Source organism: Taudactylus pleione, unplaced genomic scaffold (genome assembly GCF_031769625.1).
Source record: "Taudactylus pleione unplaced genomic scaffold, aTauple2 ptg001153l, whole genome shotgun sequence".
Classification (NCBI taxonomy): Eukaryota; Metazoa; Chordata; class Amphibia; order Anura; family Myobatrachidae; genus Taudactylus; species Taudactylus pleione.
In genome coordinates this window covers 629,657-644,997 of record NW_028285554.1, presented here as the reverse complement: position 1 = coordinate 644,997, position 15,341 = coordinate 629,657, and the positions used below count along the sequence as shown (strand labels likewise).

Genomic DNA, 15,341 nt, shown 5'->3' with positions numbered 1-15,341 from the left:
CTCCTCCTCCTCCTCAGGCATATTCTCTTCCCATTTCTCTTTCCGTGTCTCTCTCTCCTCCTCATCCTCCTCAGGCATATTCTCTTCCCATTTCTCTTTCCCTGTCTCTCTCTCCTCCTCCTCCTCCTCCTCGGGCATATTCTCTTCCCATTTCTCTTTCCCTGTCTTTCTCTCCTCCTCTTCCTCCTCCTCAGGCATATTTTCTTCCCATTTCTCTTTCCTTGTCTCTCTCTCCTCCTCCTCCTCCTCCTCAGGCATATTCTCTTCCCATTTCTCTTTCCCTGTCTCTCTCCTCCTCCTCCTCAGGCATATTCTCTTCCCATTTCTCTTTCCGTGTCTCTCTCTCCTCCTCCTCCTCCTCAGGCATATTCTCTTCCCATCTCTCTTTACCTGTCTCTCTCTCCTCTTCCTCCTCCTCAGGCATATTTTCTTCCCATTTCTCTTTCCTTGTCTCTCTCTCCTCCTCCTCCTCCTCCTCCTCAGGCATATTCTCTTCCCATTTCTCTTTCCCTGTCTCTCTCCTCCTCCTCCTCAGGCATATTCTCTTCCCATTTCTCTTTCCGTGTCTCTCTCTCCTCCTCATCCTCCTCAGGCATATTTTCTTCCCATTTCTCTTTCCTTGTCTCTCTCTCCTCCTCCTCCTCAGGCATATTCTCTTCCCATTTCTCTTTCCCTGTCTCTCTCCTCCTCCTCCTCAGGCATATTCTCTTCCCATTTCTCTTTCCGTGTCTCTCCCTCCTCCTCATCCTCCTCAGGCATATTCTCTTCCCATTTCTCTTTCCCTGTCTCTCTCTCTCCTCCTCCTCATCCTCAGGCATATTGTCTTCCCATCTCTCTTTACCTGTCTCTCTCTCTCTCCTCCTCCTCCTCCTCAGGCATATTCTCTTCCCATCTCTCTTTACCTGTCTCTCTCTCTCCTCCTCCTCCTCAGGCATATTCTCTTCCCATTTCTCTTTCCTTGTCTCTCTCTCCTCCTCCTCCTCCTCCTCAGGCATATTCTCTTCCCATCTCTCTTTACCTGTCTCTCTCTCTCCTCCTCCTCCTCCTCAGGCATATTCTCTTCCCATTTCTCTTTCCTTGTCTCTCTCTCCTCCTCCTCCTCCTCAGGCATATTCTCTTCCCATTTCTCTTTCCCTGTCTCTCTCTCTCCTCTTCCTCCTCCTCATCCTCAGGCATATTCTCTTCCCATCTCTCTTTCCTTGTCTCTCTCTCCTCCTCCTCTGGCATATTCTCTTCCCATTTCTCTTTCCTTGTCTCTCTCTCCTCCTCCTCCTCCTCCTCAGGCATATTCTCTTCCCATTTCTCTTTCCTTGTCTCTCACTCCTCCTCCTCCTCCTCCTCCTCCTCCTCAGGCATATTCTCTTCCCATTTCTCTTTCCCTGTCTCTCTCCTCCTCCTCAGGCATATTCTCTTCCCATTTCTCTTTCCCCTGTCTCTCACTTTCTCTGCCTCTTCCTCATCTCCAGCAGCACTGTATCAATAACTGCTTCATGATTCTTCCAGTGAAGTTTGTCTTAAACAAATGAAAAAATATAAAATAGTGTAATATGTTAATTAAATCAAAAACCGTATGTAAAAAAAGAACATATGTGTTCTAAAGCATATTAAAGAAATCTTCCCCCACAAATCTCTTCAGTAAATTCCAACAGTGACACACTTCACATTTAGGTGGCCAAACTAAACACTCTTACTTTAGGTAAGATGGATATATTGCCTTTAAATGATATATTTTCCTCCACTTCATGAAACAGTAACAAATGTAAATCATGAAAAAGAAAAAATACAGTTTAATGCAAAACTGTAACAAACCACTGGACTCTTTAATATAAAAGTTGCAATAGGGCATATCAAAAGTAACAACAATATGTTCTAAATGCCTAATAACAGTCCAAATAAAATAGGGCATACCACTCCACTGCAGGCTTTCAGTCCTGAGCTTTGACCAGTGATGAAGGTAACCTTTTGAGAGGTTGGTTCTCTGGATGCGGTCATTGCGAGTTCTTTTGTCCCACACCGTTTGAGTTCAGTTGACAATGTTGGAAAGTGTTCAAGCCGCTGTGCCAGTCCTGTTTCGGTTCTACCATATTCAAAAATGTATCTCAGAAAGTCATACCAGATAGCTCGGCCTGCATTTGGGAAGGTGACTAACAATATATAAAGCAAATTATTCCAATCAAAGAGGGGAAATGCATGTACCACAATGGTGTTGGGCCGGTAAGAAAACTATAAGGAATGGAGTAATTACTTTTTACTGTTCTCTAGCCTTTTAGTGGCTTTAGCTAAGATTTGTCCTATCCTATGTATGCCCATTCTAGTCTACAATATGAAGGGGTAGACTGCCATACAGTTCTAATAAACCAGATCACCCATCAAAGGTTGGTGTAATCAGACATTTGTTGGATTTTCTGTATGATCATTGAAATTAGTTTATTTGTCTAGATAAATATGGCACCAGAAACCTAATAACTAAACCAATTTTTCCATAATATTTTTAGTGACATGTTTTATCTCTTTTAATCTGAGCCAAGTAGTAGATTTTCATGGTGGGATGTTTTTCTCATTTTAGGGAGAGGGTGGTGTCTGTTCCTGTCCTCCAGGACCAGTGATAGTAGGTATCTCTTACTACTAATAATGGGCGACATCATTTACTTGCTGCCTAACGGAACCTATATTTGTTCATCAGGACTCTTCAATGACTGAATTCTTTCGATACGGAATTCAGGTCGGTGTTAGATTGCCCTTTTGTGAACTTCTGCTGTAAATTCACCACTTCCATGTTTCTCTTAACTTCTCTTTGTATTTGAACCTTTACTCATTCCATCTTTATATTAGGTAGGTATGACTGGTATGAGACCCACATGCTGGTGTGGGACAGTGCACGGTGTTATCCTAAATGATATGTACAGTTGGATTGTCAAAGACCAGTTACCTTCTTATACACTTACGATGTACTTACTGTAGTACAGAAATAGATGGATAGATAGTTGGAACTAGTCAGTACCATAGAAATTGCGTAGTGGGTTTACTGACTGCTCACACGGGCACTAATGATGATATAGGGCTAGATTCATCAAGAATCGTGATTGCGTATGCAATTGGCCGATTGTTGTGTGTTGCGCATGCGTACGTAGACCCAATGTACAGTGATTGACAGGAAGTGCCGTTTGTGGGAGGTGATAGGGGGGTGGTCAGCAAAACACAGGCGTGCCAGGGCGTTTGAACACCATTACAGGTGCGTGCATAAATTAGCCATTGCGATGCCATACGCAGCTCAGTACTCAGTGCGTGCGATGAGGTTAGCAATTCCTGAGTAAGGTCAGAGCTTGTGCAAGTGTGCGTGAGGCTGCGGTTGTACTTGATGCTACCAATGATTTTGCAATCTTGCTAAACAGTACGGATGTGTGTTAGGATAAGTTGGGCATCTTTATATGTGCTGCGACGGCATAGCGATCGCAGTGGATTAGCATACTTTCGCAGTGAGACTACGTGCGTAATCTCTATTGCAGTCGCAGTTGCGATTCGTAATGGATTAGGCACATAGTCACATACATCAAACATTCTGCACGGTATGAGAGATAAATATATATATATGCTCTCGAATGCAGAATTGTATGCTTCTTCTACCTATAGATACCCCTATTCATAGGCTTAGGGGCATATTTACTAAAGTGGAGATGTTGCCCATAGCAACCAATTAGATGCTACTTAACATTCAACTAGCACCTTCTTGAAGATATTAGCTAGAATCTGATTGGTTGCTATGGGCAACATCTCCACTTCTAAAAACACTCACTTTAGTAAATATACCTGTAGGCTTGGTTTCATACCTGTTATCGCCATCAATGATCACTTGCACTAGCCCTGTCCTTGGTGCAAAATATCAGGCAAAGTTACGCTCCCCTCCAATTCTGCATAGCCACAATTCCATTGATACACTATTACACTCTCTCTGAACTTAGCCTGCATGCAAACGCCCTGTACAGCCCAGTTATACCCTTTCAATCACAAGTAGAGATGTGAGAAATGCATATGATTCTGCACCACCCATAGTTGGCTTGGTTCCAGAGCACGCGCATCATGAGCGATTTGTGCAACTGCGCATCCAAAATTCATAAATACTCCTATGGCACATGTGTTACACAAAGAGTATGCACAAAGCATGTTACGATCAAGATGCACCGTATCAGGAATGTTGTGGAAGTGATGGGCATTCCTGGGAGGTGAATAGACATGCACTCAAAAATAGTCTGCTCAGTGGGCATTATGGGCGTGTCAATGAAAGCAGCTGAGTCCGCAGACTCTCATCTGATCATATAAGAGGCCATACGTGGATGGAGAAATGCAACTCTTATAGGGATGGTGCAAGTTTCGATGGTACTATTGATGGTGGCATTTAGGTATGCACCAAGCAGTATTACTGCATGTACAGACGCTGAAAGTGGGCATTTCAGTCGTTACACATTCGGCCACACGGATGTACACCAGAGACGGAGTTTGTAATGGCATTTGCATAAAGCCGCAGACGGACAACCGCCAATACATGCTGCTGTTAGGTCATAACATTTGGTAAATATTTTGGTCAAAGGCTAATAAGTACAAGCAATGAAATTTTAGCTGCCTATCTTCTGCTGAATTCAACAGCCACAAGTTTTTTATAGCAAAAAAAAATTCTAATTAATCTGCTTTATTATATATTTATTAATATTATAGTATAACTATGTTATGACTATTGAAACAAATTAGTTACCACTTTGACCTACAACATTGGTTCACAACTTTTTTGTCAAAAAGAAAAATATAGCAAGAGACAATCTTTTTGTTAAAATCTAGTGTTAAAATATTGTGTATATAATACTAGAATCATGACAAATTTAAATACATTTAAAAACCATGACAACTGTGACCTACCTTCACCTATAAAGCCAAGTGATGTATTTAGACCAGTATGGTGACACACAACTATATTCCAAGATACTATTAAGGAATCCTTCACTTGTTCCTCTTTTTTCTCTGTTTTACTGTACATATTTTGTATTATTTGTGTACCCTAATTATCCATAGATCTTTACAGACCCACACTTCCTTCTAACCCTTCATTGAAATGTTATTTCTGTTATTTCAGGGACCTCCTGGACCACCTGGGCCTCCCGGCCCTCCTGGACTACCCGGTCACCAGGTGAGCCGTACTCTTAATTTATTAAGGAAGATAAAGTACCAGTTCCCTCTTCTAACTCCATAGTGGAAATGTCCAATGCATGCTAAAATGATTGCTAGCACAATTTCCCCAGAAAGCCTGACATACACATTGAACACAGAGGGGACTCGAATAGATATATAGTACAGAAGGTATTCTCATGGTGCATGACTTTACATATCATATTACAGGTAAGTCTCCAACCATTTATACAATGTAGAAATATAATATATATAATAATGTAAGGATAATACAAAATTAAACCTGTACGTTTTCATGCAATCATATAACTTATAGAAAGTTTGTATCCTCAGTAAAGGTAGTAACTATAGAGGACATTTGGGCCAACCAATAATAATTTAATTATGAAGAAGTTTACATAAAGCTTAATATACTATTTATAAAAGCAGTTGGGAAGTTACAGACATTGCTGCTGTTGCTGCTACTGCTTTAGCACATATGTTGTTCACTGTATGAATGTAACTGAGGGTAAATTTGTTATTACTGATAATAATGTACATGCACTGGGATCAAGAGTAAAAGGGTTGATTTTCAGGACAGGGGTAGTTGGATAGTCACACACTACTCACCATAGTGAACTTAAACTCTTATTATGAGACTTTGCTCACCCTACATTATTCCAAATTGAGTTATTAGTATATTTAGTTATCAATCCTTAAACACAAACAAAGACACAAAAGAAAGTTCACTTGAGAGCAAGGGCATTGCCAGTCAGCAATGAAAAGGGCCATCAGGGGTACTCTACCCCTTCATGTCTGCATTGTGTGTCCTGCTAGCACAGTGTTGTTGGAAGTAGATTTAGAAGTGCATTATGTTGGTGCAGGAGACACACAGTGCAGATGATGGAGACCCATCGCATATGCTTTAGCCCCAGATTTCTTCCTTGACCATAGGGTTTGCCCGGACACAATGGTATGCCAGGACCACCTGGAGTGCCAGGAGAACTGGTAGGTAAAGAGCGCTGGTGTGCTTTTGCTGTGTGTTAGTGCCACGCTCTCTACATGTACCCCTAACCCCTGTCACACAGAGAAAGTAGGGCAGCTGTGACATGTGCACACCTTCCCTCCCCTTTTCTGGTGTCCTCATCTTGTCACTTTGCTTTGCAGGGTCATTGTGCAGTTATGTGTGTCCCATGTCTCTTACATGATCTCCCCTACAAATCTCTAACAACCACCTTTTTTTTACAGGAACCCCTGGCTGCAGAGAGAAATATTGATATCCTGAAGGTGAGGATGTCATAGGGAAAGACAAAAAGGATTGTGGGACTACAGCAAAGGTTTAATATATTCTAGTGCCATTTTTTTTAAAGTTTGTGTGTCTAGTGGGAAATCCTTGGAACAATGGACCAGCTACTTTATGGGGGGTGATATAGTTTATCTGATATCCCCCTGCTTCATACAGAATATTTGTGGGGACTGTTCCAATGGACACAACGCTCCAACCGCCATGAAAGGAGAGAAGGGAGAACAAGGCCAGCCTGGGAATTCCGGAGCGGAGGACTGTGAGAGGGTATGGAGATGCTGTACAAGGGCATACAACGTTGAGCTGGGAATGAGTGCTGCAGAGGCTGTTTATCATTGCGAGGAATATGAATGTTGTGCTAAGTCTGCATGATCCCTGTTTATGTCAAGAGGTTCATTTGATCATAAGGAAACTGCTGGCACGTGATCAAACATATCACTGATCAGACATATACTATTATTTAATTCTATTGATCACAGTTTTATAAACTCACTTATCTCTATGCCTTGACAGACCAGAAAAAAATAATAATTAGTATAGTTAGTACCAGTGTACATTGATATGGTTGTATTAAGAATTGCACTTGGACAGCAGCCATCGTGTTTGATAAGACTCTATGAAAGTGTGATGTATCTGTGTAACAAGGTTATGTGGCTGTGTGACAACATGATGTGACACAGTGGATTTCATTTAAGACACGCACTGGCCATGCATTACAAATGCTGTTACCTTTGCTGGCCTGCTCCTCATTCTTAGGTGGTGCGCGTAGTTGTTCAAGCTGGTGGTAAAAACTGGTGACACACTGTGCAAAAGTGTGAGCATCATATATGAAAGTCCATTTGCTACCCCTTTAGATCAATCAAGTTTATTAAATAAAATGTGTCAGCTTCCTATTTGTCTGCTTTGTTTAGCCTTAGTTATTGCTTAAATTAATAATGAGAGTGAAAGGATATCAAGTCATTAATACATGTGGCATTTGCGTGTGTGTAGAGGAGAGTGCACAATGTGTCTCTGAGATCTCATCTTATGGAAAGCAAGATGCATCCAGGCCACGCATTTATCTTTCTGTGGTAATCTGCCACTGAGTAGTGACATTTTGTTTTTGCATTGCCACAAGAAACTATACTTATCAGTGTATTTACTCACAGATAATAAAAAAGGGAGTTACTTCACCCAACTCTGATCAGCACGTGCAAATTTCTGCTCCCCTCCAAATGCCACCATTGTATTCCACAAACCATGCACATTGCTGGAAATCTAGGAATACATTCAAACAAAATTCTGTCTAAGAGGATAAGACATGGAAGAAAAACTCCTTTTTGGGGGGCACTCTTACTGTATTCATTTACACTTAAAACAATTTTTAATTTATATGCACATAAAATGAAAAAAACAAAAACAAAAATTATCATAATACACATACAACATAAATAATCCAATTGAGTGATGATAATATATGGAAATCTAGGCACACCAGCACCACTTTAGCATGGTTTTGCTTTGTGACTCAGCTGTTTTGTATTATATAAATGGCTTCCACTGACTTGTCCATTAATGTTGTCAACACAGTAAATTTGTTGTTTAACTTAATAGTGAGATCGAATAGCATTGTAATATTAATATGCATTCTGTGTGAAGACCTTTTCTTCTTTCCACTTTTATTGTGCATTGTGTGATATTGTAATGTTCCAGAATTTTAATCAAATGTATTGTACAATTGTATATAATAACTAACAAACAAACAACTGATACGGTGTTCAGTCATGGTGTGTTAGCTCTCTGTCCAAGTATTGTTTGTATGTTTACATTCAACAAGTGTTGTCGTCTTGGGATATTTTGTGTAATAACTAACAATGAGTGGAAATTAATTCTAATATCTCCATTACACAATGTGTTTTATGTGTCTTTTCCTACTATGAAATGTCTACACCTATAATCCTTTGCTCTATATTGCTTTTTTTAGTGTCGTTTGGAAAAGACTGATGAAGTAGTGAGTATATTACTGTCGCATTTGCTTTGGTCTTCCAGTACACACGGTGATGTCCTCCCAAACTTTCATCCCATTATCACTTTTTAGGGAGATGAACCTGATCCTGGTTGTGCAGGTGGACCAGGACACCCAGGAATTCCAGGATTACCTGGGCTAAAGGGTGAAGAGGTAAGGACACTGCATCCTGCTATGGGAACCCATGATTGATTATTATCCCCTTATGATCTCATTTAGCTTTATGGGTATAAATTTGTACTTGAACAAACCATGTTGCAATGCAATGGGTGAGAATGTTGTTCTTTATTACATACCACTTTTGCACACAAGCACTGGCCAGCTTTACTTCCAAAGTGTGATTTTTGTAACTAAAAATTGCAAATTGTATCTTTTAGTTTTATTTGCACCTAACTTTAATTGAGACTCTTAGGACCCCATTTAATGATGTCATTTAATACCAGCGGCATATTTTGTTTAGTATCGCAGTGATACTAACGAATATTCCACTGGTATTTAACATTAATTACCCCTATGGTGAGGTCCAGCATCGTCCCCCTCCTCAGCTTCATCCTCCGCTCTGTTGCTGGCAGCCGGCCAGTCTGCACATGCGCATGACACTTTCACCTGGTGGGGACACAGCAATGCCTAGAAGGCTTCACTAAAGCCAGAGTGACTGTTGCATTGTCCCCATTGCTGGCAATGGGTACCATATCGCTATCCCCATCTATAGATGGCGTAAGCGATAAAGTGTTCTTAGATTACTGCTGTTTGTTAAATACTAAAAGAAGGACATTACACCTTTAGCGAATGCTAAAGGGGTTATGTCTCCTTGTTAAATGGGGTCCTTAGTTTAATTACTTCCTTATCTCATTTCAGGGACCTCCTGGTGCACGAGGATTTCCTGGAGCTCCAGGATCAGCTGTAAGTATTTCACACCTCCAAAATTCCTAATGTATACAAAGTGAGACCCATATTCAATTCTCAGCGATGTGAAACATTGCGGTAAAAGACGGTACCCCTACATCATCAATTTTCCTGCACACCTCTTTGGAATGTGAGGGAAAATTGGCGTTGTTGAGGGTTGCAAAGTGCCAACATTCCAAAATTCTTGATGGTACTTTGCAGACATCGCTAGAAATTGAATACCGAAATGTTAATCATAGACCAGTAGTAGTATCCTAGCAATAATATCACCTAGACTTAAAGGGGTACTATACCTAAAGTTAATATTTGCACAATTACCTCCACACTACAACTAATAAAACCACTGGGGTTGGCTGCATAAGCTTTTTCAAATAGTTACATTAAATGCTATTGAATTTCCTCTATTTACTTTCAAACTGTCAACATGTTACAGTCTCGACTGAGGTGAGTAACTCCTGCATCAAGGAGTCTGTGGTGTGGTTATAGTAGTGCAGGGGAGGGGCTTACTATGCAAATGCTATGTTAATGAAGTTCCACTTGAAATGTAATTGGTTTTGGTACCTGAAGTCTTGGTGACATGACCATTTGCTTTCAAAAATATAAGCCCACTCATCACAGAGGAAGTACTTGAGGTTCCAGCTTCTGAATGTCAGACACTAAAACCTCAACTTCTACAGCTTTTTGAGACTAGGGACATAACATTTTCATGGTGATTCTTTCTAAGGAACTATTATGTTTAACAAAATGTAACAATTCTAACAATATTAATAACAGTGTTGATGCTCCTCTCTCCAGAGGGTTAGGTCATTTCACTCTCTTGGATACAGGGTGCTCTTGTCCTCCTTCCACCAGCAGTTGCTTTTGGATTGTGATACCCCTATTTTTTCCCTCAGGGGCCCCCAGGTTTTCCAGGCTCTCCTGGCTCCCCCGGATTACCTGTAAGAAAGTAACACTCCTCCCAACTGCTAGCTCGCTTACCCTTATCCCAATGTGCCAAATAACTTCACCAATGCTGTGCCAATAAACTTGCCTCTTGTGCCACACCTGATGTGATTTCAAATGTCACCCCTTGTTTGCCCAAAGTCTTGTCACTTATGAGACAATCTTCACCCCTTGTGTATCTAGATTCCCTCCTTCTGTGTTCTGAAAGCCTCCACAAGCTGCCACCTACTCTGCACTTTTAGATTATAAACCTTTCTATGCCCAGCTAATATGTGGATTTGAAAATATATCCGCACAGATAGATAAACATATGGACAGACAGGCACAATGACAGAAAATATAAGCCATTGTAGGCAGATCAGTGATGTAAGCACTCATGCTGATATAGTTGTGAAGGAAATAGATATACAGTATATTTGTTGCTAGAAAAATGATGTGATAAACATATAGACGAATAAGATGTCCGTAGGTATGTTTGATAAAGAGGTTTTATCCGTCTCCCCTTCACCAGATAGAGATGAAAATATTGTAAAAAAAAAAATCCTGGATATCTATAGTAACCTGATATTTATAAGGGTCATAAAGGCTACTCAGTATTTCCTTTAGGGGAAACAAACACATTGTAACAGGTGCCTTAGAACTCTGGATTTAATGATGATTTATAGATTACCAGTAGTAAATACTAGTACACATGTGAGCGATACCCATAGGGATAATGGCGAGAGCTGTATCGCATTTTATAATAATAATTGTTGAAATACATTTCCCCATATTCTCTAGTTCTAGTCATTACCAGATAATATACTTAGTTCTTCCCAGAAATTCCTATAATGACTATACAATATATGTAATCCGTGCACTGAAACATCTTATCCCATCTGTACACCACCTTGTCCTGTGTTACATCACTCCCCTAACCTGAGAGCACCATTCTGTCCTGACATGTTACGTGTTCTTTTGAGCCCACTGTCTCATTGTCCTAGTCACTCTTATACGTGTTCCCCAACCTGTCCTAGCTGTGTTTTGCATATGTTTATGGTGAGCGGGACTTACCTACACTGCCCGCTTTGGTGTATCTTTTACTATACTGCATTGCAGGGGTCTGTATCAAGCAAAGTTTTTTATGTGAATGGCTGTTGTCTGTTATCTCTCAAACCCTTTGCCAGATCTAATTAATGCCAAATAGATCTGTCCTAGGATTTGTAAGCTGGTGAGGTTAGCACATGCTCAGTACTGGTAATGTGTGTGGAATGGTAACAAGTGACAAAGGATATAATTGAACAGCACATACAATATTTTTCATGAAATATATTATAATTGATAGCCCAGACTGATGCATAGACTTTTGCGTATTGACAGATGGGATCAAAGCTATTCTTTAGTATATATACATATATGCCTTCTACAACTATTAACTGCAGCCTGATACATATCCCTCCATCCTCTTCCACTACGTTCTTGTTGTTAACTCATGTGTGTAACTCTGATGTACTTTTGGCTAAAATGTCTCATATCTCACCTCTATGACCGATAATTAGACTAGATACTACTATTTGGATTTTCAATTCAAAAGAAAAAGGCAATATACAGTACGGCTGGATCAATGGCAAAATGTCTTTCACCAGAAGGTGCAGTCTTCAAAATGTCTTGAAAATATGTTTCACCTGAGTTAAAAGAAGATATTAATGTGACACTTATTAATGTCAGTGGCTTCATAGAAAAAGTGTCTTTAGCAGTATAATTCCAGGAAAGGGGCTTCTATCGTGCATTCATTTAAATGGGTGAGTATTGTTTCTGCCCCAATGTGGAAATGGACCCCAGAGGAGTGGCAGTATCTGGAATCTACTTGCTGTATATGGTAACAGAGCCATCTAATTATCTTTTAACCTGTTTCAAGGGCATGCAAGGGGAAAGAGGAACACCTGGACCTAGCGGAGATAAGGGAGAACAGGTAAGACATTATTAAGGGTGCAAAATTCCTACAAAGGAAAAGTATTGAATTGTGTTTGGAAAACAATACCATGAAAAACATTTGAAAACAGCTGAACGAGCTCTAATACATGTAATTCCTTATCTACGGTACTAACTGATATGTGCTGTTTGTAACTCACTTTCACACTGATCACTTATGATTATGTTTATGCAAATTAGTTGCTTCAAAACTCTGAACCTAATTAAAATAATATAACACTTTTATTGTTTGAATTTTGCAAGCATTGCAAGTGTTGAGATTCTGTGTTTAGTTTTATGTGCGTTTTATTTTTATTTGCAAAGTAATACCGTACTGGCATCATTAATTCAGATTACAGTGGAAATGAGCCAAAAAAAAAAAAAAGATTACATTTATTTTCAGCAATTCAGGTCTCTATGAAGCCTAAAGAAATTTTACTAACATTTTTAGATTTAGATTTTTATATTTATTGTCATTTTTTTGTATTGTATTATATGTGGAATTACTATGTTATACAGTAACTGCTATTGCTTTTTTTTTTTATAAATCTTTTTATTGACAAAAATAAAAATCAGAAGAAAAATATCCATCAATATAACAAATATATGCAGAATACAGAACATTTTGTAATCCCGGAGGATAGTAAATCAGTGGGTCAGTTACCTGCATATAAGCAGAAAAATATCACCATTCACAAAACAACATGACGGATAGAGAAAAGGAACTGATCCTACTAAGGAACAGTGTAAACATTCTTTTTTTTCTTTTATAATAGATGAAATGAACTAAACAATATTAACATTACAAATACAAAACAAAACAAAAAAGGGGGGATAAAGGGGAATTAAATTGATTCACAAGTCCAAGTACTAAATTATCAGCACAATATATTTCCATATATAAATGGTACTAAGATAACCGACGGTATAAATACCAGCTAGTAGTTTCAAATATTTTTTAAATATGAGTTTGTTCTTGAGGGCCTAGATATTCTATATAACATCCCCACCTCTTATAGAACTGGAGGACGCCTTTTTTCAATAAAAGGCAACACAGCTTGCCTACCCAAATACAATAAATGCAAAAGAAAAGTTTATAATTCTCCTAACAAAGGTGCAGAGGAAAAGACCCAGTGGCATAGAATAAGTTTCTTTGCTGCTGTAAGAATAATAGTCAAAAGTGGAAGAATTGTCCGAACGTCTGGACCCAAATCCCAGCTAGCAAAATTTGCACATAGAATCGCCAGTGGGTTTTTACTTAGGTGAAGAATAAATACCTGATTAATTAACTGCAGAACTTTATCCCAATATTTACAAATTTTGGTGCATTCCCACAGATTATGAAAAACTCGCATGAGGTCTTTTACATTTAGGGCAACAACCAGATTCATCCTCCACCATATGACGCCTTTGACTTTGCGAGATTAAAGCCTGATGTCAAATTTTAATATGCGCCTCTTGGAAATAAGAAGATCTAAGATAACGTAAAACATCATCATAGGGACCAAGGAGAGTATATGAATCTGTAACCTCTGGGATATCAACTTGCCAATGTGTTACTGAAGGTGACCAGGCCTTCTCAGCTACTATATTGACTAGCTCAGAATAAAGATACTTAGTCCTATATGATAAAATACAAAGCTGCCGAAGCAATCTATGGATAATATTAGGAGTGGTATTATTCAAATAAGGTAGAGAGAAAGCAAGGGTATAATGTCTAAGTTGAAGGTACATGAAGAACTGGCGGTGGGGGATGCGAAAGCCTGAAATGAAAGTAAAAGGCCCCCAGGGTCAAAAACATCACATATTTTACTATTTCCCTTCTACTTCCATTGCAAAATTAGTGGGTTATCTAATCCCGGAACAATCATTTGAATACCCCAAACAGTATTAAACCTTGAGTGTGTGGGTTCTGTAATTTAGAGTTCACCATGAGCCATGCCTTAAATGTATCAGAAAACAAAATATTAGACAGAATGTTTGAGGGGATAGAGGCTTTGGGTGTATGCAGCAGGGCAGACAAAGAGTCGAGAGCAAAAAGTACAGATTTGAGAGCTTTATGGGTAGATTCCTCCCTGTTATATAACCAATCCAGAATATATCTAAAAAACACTGATTTTGAAAATGCTAACATATCTGGAACAGCCAGAACACCCTGTTGTCTCGTCAAAGAAACCTTAGACCTGGAGATTTTCGGTCTCTTATTACTCCAAATGATTTTGAAAAAAGGTTAGAGCAATAAAGTAAATCGGTTCTGGTCAAATGTATTGTGATGGCTAGCTCAGGGGAATCTCCTACTGAAGAGCTGAAAGCTGAGGTCCCAGCTTGTGGAAGGAATCGGAGATGAGGAGCCTGAATGTGTGTCCCCCTCATTCACAAGTCTCAGATGTTGGCGAGACCTGGCCAAAGGCGCAGAGTCTAACCTGCGGTGAGGTGTTCACCATTGACCCCTCCAATCGGGATATGGGTTTAAGCTGCACCCAGCAAGCAGGTCGCAGCCCTTTGGTCAGGTATCCAATACAGGTGGGAAATGGAGGGAGATAACACAGATGAGGCCCACGAGAATGTACCTCTGAAAGAGGCACCAGCGAGGATTTTGTATTTGGATATTGTACTGAGTACGCGGGCAAGGTATCAGTCGCACTGCTGGCACAGGAGAGTGACACTGTGGTTGTACTCGAAGAATGTACAGAGTACGTGGGCAAGGTATCCAGTCATATGGCTGGCACAGAAGAGTGACACTGGTTGTACTCGGAGGATGTACAGAGTACGCGGGCAAGGTATCCAGTCGTATGGCTGGCACAGAAGAGTGACACTGGTTGTACTCGGAGGATGTACAGAGTACGCGGGCAAGGTATCCAGTCGCACCACTGGTACAGGAGAGTGACAATGTGGCTTTACTCGGAGGTACAGGAGAGTGACAATGTGGCTGTACTCGGAGGATGTGCAGAATACGCAGGCAAGGTATCCAGTCGCACCGCTGGCACAGAAGAGTATCTAGAGATGACTTGAGCAACCAAGAACTAGGAATTCCAACATTTCTTGATGGAGGCATCCTACTCACAGAGACACCGGGTGGGT

General features: G+C 40.0%; 1 protein-coding gene across 7 annotated transcripts in view; it reads left to right on the top strand.

Moving 5' to 3' along the window:
* Positions 1-15,341, top strand: part of COL16A1 (collagen type XVI alpha 1 chain) — a 194,917-nt gene that overhangs the window by 141,777 nt on the left and 37,799 nt on the right. The window contains exons 40-50 of one of the 7 annotated variants that reach the window (XM_088462136.1): positions 2,567-2,608; positions 2,684-2,722; positions 5,123-5,176; positions 6,109-6,162; positions 6,403-6,441; positions 6,617-6,724; positions 8,421-8,447; positions 8,535-8,615; positions 9,321-9,365; positions 10,262-10,306; positions 12,208-12,261. In XM_088462136.1, the coding sequence (XP_088318262.1) occupies positions 2,567-2,608; positions 2,684-2,722; positions 5,123-5,176; positions 6,109-6,162; positions 6,403-6,441; positions 6,617-6,724; positions 8,421-8,447; positions 8,535-8,615; positions 9,321-9,365; positions 10,262-10,306; positions 12,208-12,261 (588 nt within the window). The remainder of the gene's footprint in view (positions 1-2,566; positions 2,609-2,683; positions 2,723-5,122; positions 5,177-6,108; positions 6,163-6,402; positions 6,442-6,616; positions 6,725-8,420; positions 8,448-8,534; positions 8,616-9,320; positions 9,366-10,261; positions 10,307-12,207; positions 12,262-15,341) is intronic. The other 6 variants (XM_088462137.1, XM_088462139.1, XM_088462142.1 and 3 more) reach the window with 6 other exon arrangements.